Source organism: Lithobates pipiens, unplaced genomic scaffold (genome assembly GCF_037356315.1).
Source record: "Lithobates pipiens isolate NorthernLeopardFrog02 unplaced genomic scaffold, aLitPip1_a1.2 Scaffold_8, whole genome shotgun sequence".
Taxonomy (NCBI): domain Eukaryota; kingdom Metazoa; phylum Chordata; class Amphibia; order Anura; family Ranidae; genus Lithobates; species Lithobates pipiens.
This window is the reverse complement of record NW_027507903.1, coordinates 3,636,556-3,645,477: the sequence shown is the minus strand read 5'-3', so window position 1 is coordinate 3,645,477 and position 8,922 is coordinate 3,636,556. Positions and strand designations below refer to the sequence as shown.

The following is an 8,922-nucleotide window of genomic DNA, read 5'->3' as shown; positions in this document are numbered from 1 at the left end:
ATGGAAAATTTCCTTTGGAGATGTAACCTCCACTTTATTGGCCTTCCCGAGAATGCTGAGGGCAACGACCCGGCAAGCTTCCTTGAGAACTTCCTGACAACCAATTTTGGTAGAGAGGCATTCTCGTGATGTTTGCAGTGGAGAGAGCTCACCGCATCCCTGCCCGGCCTCCTCCCCAAGGAGCTCCGCCGCGTACCCCGATAGCGAAATTCTTAAATTTCAAAGATCGCGACAAGATCCTCTGCCTGACTAGAGAGAAGGGAAATATCCCCCATGCCAACGTTCATGTGGCCGTCTTCCTGGACTTCTCCAATGAGGTGCAGCAACAACGGTCCAGGTTCCAGGGAGTTAGACGTCGCCTCCACGTTCTACACCTCAAATATGTCATGTTATATCCTGCGAAGTTCCGTGTGGAGTGCGACGGCTGAACCCATTTCTTCGAGGACCCCAAACTGGCGTCCACCTGGATTGATCAGAGGGATCGCCGGGCCTGAACGCGCCATGCTGTCTGAAAGCTGTGAGTGCTCTAACCCCCTCCGCTCCTCTCCTATCCCCACAATGCTGTTTGACTTTCACCTACTGTCTATCCCCTTAATGAATACATTGCGTGTGTATGTTTTCTAGAGGAGCGGGGGGACAGTAATGGCAATCCCTTCCCTATATATATATATATAACCACCCCAGGTCTTGCAATATTCTGGCCGCATTCGGGTGATTTTGATCCATAATCCCCGCTTCCTCCGTGCCTGAAAGAGACTGGCTGAAGACAACGTGCTGACCGACGCTATGGATTCCTGCTATACCTTGATTATTGCTCTGTTGGCAAACGGGACCTCTCCCTGCACAACTGTAATGGTGCCACACTGTTGTGGCTCCTACATCCCATGTGCTTCTCAGAGGAGGAGTCGCCCCCCCTAGGATTTTTGTGAACTTTGTCCGTTTGCCAGACTGTTTTCTGTTCCTCTTCTTTTTATAATGGGTATCTATGCTCCCTTAAAATTAAGTCCCTTGCCTCCAATGGGCCTTGCCTGATGGATGTCCCCCGTTGATACCTGGTTGTGGAATACGATGTCCGTGCGGAGTTGGGGAGGCAGTGGACTAGGAGGGATGGGAAATGTTGTGGGTATTTGTTTTTATATGCCAACCTATCTACAAATGCTTGTTTATGCTATAGGTACTATGTTGTTGTCACATGTGCACTATTGATATTGGCTGATACAGAGGTTTCCACCAATGGCTCTGTCCGTGTCTGCTCGGCTGGTCCTAGTCCAACTGTGGTTTATTATGCACGCCCTATATCCGCCATGAGTTCCCTAAAATTCATGACGTGGAATGTCAGGGGCATGCGCAATAAGATCAAGCGCACCGCTGTCCTGACATTCCTTAAATCTCAGCGTGCTGATGTCATCGCACTGGTTGAGACTCATGTTACGGGTCACTTACAATCCTCTTTGAAAAAGCCTTGGATAGGCGGGGCCTATCATGCCACTCACACCTCGTATTCCAGAGGGGTTTTGGTCCTGGTTGCAAAAAGGGTCCCATTTGATTTAATGTCACTCCAGACGGACCAGCAGGGCAGATATGTGTTTATACATGCCACCAATAACAGATCCCCTATCCTGATACTAGCTTGCCATGTTCCCCCCCCGTACAATTCACTTGTCATTAGTGAGGGTCTTGCCTTTATGACTCAATATCCCTCCGTACCAGCGGTGTGGATGGGGGACTTTAATATAACTCTCACTCCTGCTCTGGACCGTATGGGTGCACCTGACCCTTCCTGACTCGCCAGCTCACACTAGGCTATGCCGCATGCTGACAGACTTTGCTATTGTCGATACTTGCCGCCACAGACACCCACACGCCAAAGCCTTCTCATGCTTCACGGCCAGTCACAACACTATGTCGCATATGGACTTTATTTTAATGTCAAGGTCCCCAACGCCGAAAAATAGGGGATGTGGGCTTTGCTCCGAGAATACTTTCAGATCACACTCCGTACTGGGTTGCGCTCCAGCTCCTGAGCGTCTCACCTGCTCCTCCTTGGCGGCTCAACCCGTTTTGGTTGATGGCTCTGAGGGACCAGAAAGACATCCCCACTGAACTACAATATTACTTCAAAGCTAATGGGCACTGCTTATGACATGGTCTGGGAGATGTTTAAACGGCGAGCCGGCTCCCTCCTTTCCACGCGCATTAATAGAGTTAAAAGGTCATCTAAACGTATTCTGCAACAGGCTGCGGAACATTTACAGGTGCTGGAGGAGGCGTTGCATCGGGACCCTTCGCCCAGCACAGCCAATAATCTTAGGGTACAGAGGCGACAGGTTTCCCAGTTGCACATTGAGAAAGCTAAGCAGCGCATCTTCTTTTGTAGACAGAGGGTGTTTGAGTGCGGTGAGCGGGGGAACGATATCACCGATCCGCAACTAGTGGCGGAGGAATTTGGGAAGTTCTACCGTGCACTTTACACCTCCCGGGTCACCCACACTCCCCAAAGACACCAGGGACTACCTGGCGGGAGTTGCATTTCCCAGACTGGCTGATGAACAGCTTGAACTGTTAGAAGCCCTTATTAAAATAGAAGATATCTCTGCGGCTATCTCCTGCCTGGCAGCGTCCAAGGCCCCAGGATTAGACGGCTTACCGCTTGAATTTTACGCCACTTACTCTGAAATCCTTATCCCTAAACTTTATGACTTATACAAATGTTTGATACAGGTACCCTACCCCCCTCTATGAGAGAGGCCCAAATTGTAGTAATCCCCAAGCCTGGCAAGGACCCTAAATACCCAGAATCGTATAGGCCAGGGATATGCAATTATCGGACCTCCAGCTGTTGCAAAACTACAAGTCCCATCATGCCTCTGGGTGAGGTTTGTGGCCGTCAGAGTCTTGCTATGCCTCATGGAACTTGTAGTTCTGCAACAGCTGGAGGTCTGCTAATTGCATATCCCTGGTATAGACCTATCTCCCTGCTCCAAGTTGATATTAAGATATTAGCTAAGATCCTAGCCTCCCGCCTCAACCAGGGCATTCTGTCCCTAGTCCACCCAGATCAGACAGGCTTTAGGCTTTATGCCAGGGAAAAATACCGCAATGAATATTCATCTATTTATGAACATTCAGGGATCCCACAATGAAATCGGTTCGAGGGTCGTGGTGGCTCTGGATGCCGCTAAGGCCTTCAACTCTGTGGAGTGGAACTACCTATGGGAGTGTCTTTCGAGATTTGGCCCCAATTTTATTCGTTGGGTTCAACTCTTATACCAATCCCCCAAGGCTAGGGTGTTTGTGAATGGTTGGTTATCGGACCAATTTCCCCTTGAGAGGGGGACCCGACAGGGCTGTCCCCTTTCCCCTATGTTGTATGCACTGGCTGTGGAGCCGTTGGCCATCATGATTCGGGCAGACGCTAATATCTGCGGCCTTAAGATTGGTAATCTGGAAGAGAAGATCGGGATGTATGCCAATGATACCCTTCTGTACCTGGCAGACTCGGGTCCCTCCCTTCATTCTATAGAATGTATCGGTGGCCATTCGGGTTTGCGTATTAACTGGTCCAAATCTCAGATCCTTCCCATTGACCATTTCCCCCCTCCGTTCACGTCTCCACCTCTGAGCCTCCCAAGGGTCTCCTTGATTTAAGTACCTTGGGGTGCAGGTGACCAGATCGCTCGCAGACTACACACTCCTTAACATTGAACCCCTATGTACCCTGATCAAGACTAAGACACAGAATTGGGCCAGACTGCCACTGGGGGTTATGGGACGCATTAATTTGGTTAAAAGGATACTCCTACCAAAGAAATATATACCACAAAAAATGTTCAAAACGATCTGAGTCTGTTCTTAACTCATTTATATGGGGGCACAGCAGACAAATTATCCTGAAGCTCCTGAAAAACCCGGCGACGCTGGGAGGAGCTGCTCTTCCAGACTTTCAGGAGTACTACCTTGCCTCCCAATTATCCCATTTTTATTATTTTGACAAAAGCGAACTACTACGATATCAAGCGCTAATCTGTGGGCATCCTGACAATCCAGCTCACACCCCCCTTCAGGCAGTCCTCAGGGCTCCCTTGATGGGTTGCTCCCCCCGCCATAACGCAGACATGCTGACACATCACCGAAGGATGTGGGGGGTGGCACTGAAAAAACTTGGGATCCCATGGGTCCACTCCCACACGCCTCTCTGGTTCAACATGCACCTACCTGAACTGCTGTCCATTCCAGATCCTGCAGTGTGGATACGCCACGGGATCTTATATATTTATCAGGTCATGACTACTATGGGAATAAAAACATTTCAAATGCTCAAGGATGAATTTTCCCTCCCTGTCTCCTTTTTAGATACCTGCAGCTCCGCCACGCCATACAAACCCAATTTATTAGCCCTAACCTATCCTTGGCAGTCCCTCTATAGTAGATACAGTTGCGGGTACTGAGCCAGCTAAATTGATCTCCGCCTTGTACTCCGCTATCCGTCTCCCTGGTGTCACGGCCTTGGCCTATGCCACTAAGATCAGTTGGGAGGTGGACGTTGGGCTTATCGCGGATGAGGATTGGGATGACATTCTGGGGGATGTGAAATATGTATCCCCCCGGCTGTCAGATCGCCTCACGCAGCTGTATATCATACACAGGACATATTTAACTCCCCAGAAGATAGCACGTTTCAAGCCCATGTACAATCCAGGATGCCGTCAATGTGGTCATACCCCGGGCTCCATTTATCACCTTCTATGGACCTGTCCAACTATTCAAGCATACTGGATGCAAGTGATACGATTCCTGCATGATCAGATGGGTTCACCTGCTACCCTAGACCCCAAAATGTGCCTGCTCGCTCTGATGCCTAGCTTAGAAGCTGATAAATCTCTTTGCACCTTTTTGCATGAGACCCTATTCCTGGCAAGGAAAGCGGTGTCTCGAAGGTGGATGCAGGCCCTGCCCCCCACAATCCAGTGTTGGAAAAAAAAGAGGTAGATCTTCTTGCAAGGTTTCCACATCCTGAGGAGAAGTTATTGCCCTGCTTAGCTTAGTATCGTCCGCAAATACAGAGATTGAACTGTTTAGCCCATCCTCCAGGTTGTTTATGAACAAATTAAATAGGATTGGTCCCAGCACAGAACCCTGGGGGACCCCACTACCCACCCCTGACCATTCCGAGTACCCCCATTTATCACCACCTCGGAACTTACCCCTGTAGCCAGGTTTCAATCCATGTACTCACCCTATGGTCCATGCCAACGGACCTTATTTTGTACAGTAAACGTTTATGGGGAACTGTGTCAAATGCTTTTGCAAAATCCAGATACACCGCTTCTACGGGCCTTGCTTTATCTAGATACACCACGTCTACGGGCCTTCCTTTAGATACACCGCGTCTACGGGCCTTCCTTTATCTAGATACACCGCGTCTACGGGCCTTCCTTTATCTAGATACACCGCGTCTACGGGCCTTCCTTTATCTAGATACACCGCGTCTACCGGCCTTCCTTTATCTAGATACACCGCGTCTACGGGCCTTCCTTTATCTAGATACACCACGGCTACGGGCCTTCCTTTATCTAGATACACCGCGTCTACGGGCCTTCCTTTATCTAGATACACCACGTCTACCGGCCTTCCTTTATCTAGATACACCACGTCTACGGGCCTTCCTTTATCTAGATACACCACGTCTACGGGCCTTCCTTTATCTAGATACACCACGTCTACGGGCCTTCCTTTATCTAGATACACCACGTCTACGGGCCTTCCTTTATCCAGATACACCACATCTACGGGCCTTCCTTTATCTAGATACACCACGTCTACGGGCCTTCCTTTATCTAGATACACCACGTCTACGGGCCTTTCTTTATCTAGATACACCACGTCTACGGGCCTTCCTTTATCCAGATACACCACATCTACGGGCCTTCCTTTATCTAGATACACCACGTCTACGGGCCTTCCTTTATCTAGATACACCACGTCTACGGGCCTTCCTTTATCCAGATACACCACATCTACGGGCCTTCCTTTATCTAGATACACCGTGTCTATGGGCCTTCCTTTATCTAGATGGCAACTCACCTCCTCATAGAAGGTTAGTAGAATGGTTTTGGCACGAATGATTCTTCATGAATCCATGCTGATTACTGCTAATGATACCGTTCTCATTACTAAAATTTTGTATATAGTCCCTTATCATCCCAAGAGCTTGCATACTATTGCTGTTAGGCTAACTGGTCTGTAATTCCCAGGGATGGATTTTGGGCCCTTTTTAAATATTGGTGCTACATTGGCTTTTCTCCAATCAGCTGGTACCATTCCAGTCAGTAAAAATTAGGAACAATGGTCTGGCAATTCCTTGATCGAGTTCCCCCAAGTACCCTCGGATGTAAGCCATCTGGTCTCAGCGATTTATTAATGTTAAGTTCCCCAAGTCTAATTTTAATTCTGTCCTCTGTTAACTCCCAAAGCCCATCTGAAAAGCCTAGCAATGCGACTTTTCCCCCCAAAAAATTCTGGTGGCAGCAAGATGGTAAACTTAGTCGATTGCAGAGAATAAAAGTATTTATTTGGGCACCGGTATGGAACATTCACAATAAAACAAAATCATTGCATAAAAGTCAATTTTACAAAGATTAAGTCGTCTCGTTTTAGAACAAACCCCTCCCATGCCAATACAAAAAAAAAAAAAAAATGCCTATATAGGCCCTTCGCATAGAGATCGCGCTTCTTAGGTCTAAGCATAAAATTAGCTTTTAAGATCTCCTCTGCCAAAAAAAAAAAAAAAAAAGCCAACCAGTCAAATTGCACCAGAGAAAGCACAGCAGCCACCTTGTCACAAGGATGAGTTTATTAAATTAGTTGTCTTATAAAACAAACATTTGCAGTCTTATTGTTAATATAACAATTCTCCCACGGAAGGACCTGCTTGCAAAGCTTCATCCGTTAAATGAGCAGAATTGAAGATTGAGAAGAAAAAAAAAAAAAAAAAGAGAGAAAGAGAGGGGTCAGACCGTGCACTTCTGAGCAAAGAGTTAGAAAAGCATCTAACCAACCTTGGAATCACGCTGGCAAAAATAGACTCCTAAAATAAATACCAAGCCAACCCAAAAAAAAAATAATTGTGATCTCTCAGCGTGGGCATTGTATGCGGCAGTCATAATTTACACAGCTCAAGTCTCTCTCTCTGCAAGGACCAAGTCTGGGGCATCAATGGCAGCTGCCGCTCCTCTCCTGGGTGTTTCATGGTTGCACAGTCAGAAAAATCCCATGTGGATTGAAGTCTTTTTGTTTAACACATGATAAAGCTCTGCGCTGTGATAAGGAAAAGTCTCAGCACAGCGCAAAGTCAGAGCTCTTACCAGGTACAAGGCTCAGCCAATGTAACGTAAAACCTAATGGAGCTAAAAAAAAAAAAAAAAGATGGCAGGGGGCAGAGAAAGAGAGAGTTGTGCCGCTTATTCTTCCTGTATGTAGGGGCAGGACAGAGGAGAGGAAGAAAAAAAAAAAAGGACACTCTGTTTGCAACATGGCACAGCAAATACATGCATGCCACAACCAGAGCAGAAAGAGATCACAGGCCGGGATATATAGTGCATGAGCAAGTATGCAGGGTGAGAGGTTGGGTCTTGTTAAACCCTGTAGTATCTGGATTCACCCAACCACATTTTCAGGCTGGGTGAAGGGACTGAATTCTTCCACTGTAGCATTTGGCAGAGTCTTGAAGAGGGGAGAAGAGGCTCTTCTTGGGTCCGAGCGGTGAACGTGAAGCGAGTGTCACATGAAATCTTCAAATTCTCTATATCCCTCATCCACGCCGCCATAATCTAATAGATCATCCTTCATGGTGGCCTTCAGCCCTCCGCCGGGAACTACGCCTTTCTTCTTCTTCTTGGCTTTATTTTGCTAGTTAAAAAAAAAAAAAAAAAAAAGTCAGTTACATTCCATTCAGTAGGTGAAGTTGAATAAAAGACAAATAGTCCATCCAGTTCAACCTGTGTAGATGTACATGTGTCAATGTTGATAATTATTTCCCCGTGTCCCTGTATGTTGTGTTCCCCAAGATGCACATCCAAGAGTCTTTTAAAAATATCAATACTCCCTGACACCAACCAACTTTATATTCTTAGCCCCCCCCCCCCCCCCATCACTTAACATTTTTTAACATTAAAGCGGGACTGTACTGGGGAAAAAAAAATATTAAAAGCCAGCAGCTATAAATACTACAGCTGCTGACTTTCAATAAATGGACACTCACCTGTCCCCGGGGTCCAGCGATGCCGGCAGCCGAGGCCGATCGATCGATCGTCTCTCGTCTGCTGCCGCCACCATTCTAGGTGAGGGAATCAGGAAGTGAAGTGAATCGGCTTCACTTTCCGGTTCCCTACTGCACATGCGCGAGTCGCGTAGCGCAATAGGAATTGTCCGCGCTGTCTCTGGGACCCGTGTGTGCCCCAGCAGACAGCCGCGGCAGGGCAGGAAATGGCGTAGACTCCCACAGGAGTCTATGCCCGGAAGTGGGTGTAAATACCTGTCTTTGACAGGTATCTCCACCCCCCTCCCCCCTGAAAGGTGCCAATTGTGACACTGGAGGGGGGGGGGGGGGGGGTTCCGATCAGCGGAAGTTCCACTTTTAGGGTGGAACCCCGCTTTAAACCTCATTTGCCATATAGATGACCATCTCATTATTTTATTCAGGTCCTCATGGAAAAATTTCTATATCCTGATGTGAAGTTAGTGATAATCCACTGAACTACTAAGGTTCTGGTAAAAATTATTATTTGATAAAAAAAAAAAAAAAAAAAAAGGTATGATAGTAAGGCGTCCAATCTGCCCACAAAAGAAATATTCAAATTCTATCACACGTTCCAGGTGGTCAGTATCTGTCCTGTGTCAGCAGTCTGAGGAATGATAGAGGAC

General features: G+C 47.4%; 1 protein-coding gene across 1 annotated transcript in view; it reads right to left on the bottom strand.

The window, feature by feature from the left end:
- Nucleotides 1–6,835: 6,835 nt before the first annotated feature.
- EIF3J (eukaryotic translation initiation factor 3 subunit J) overlaps nt 6,836–8,922 on the bottom strand; it is a gene marked incomplete in the record, with an annotated part of 43,846 nt that continues 41,759 nt past the window's right edge. Inside the window, 1 exon segment of the mRNA XM_077472692.1 lies at nt 6,836–7,908. Coding sequence (XP_077328818.1) covers nt 7,780–7,908 — 129 coding nt within the window.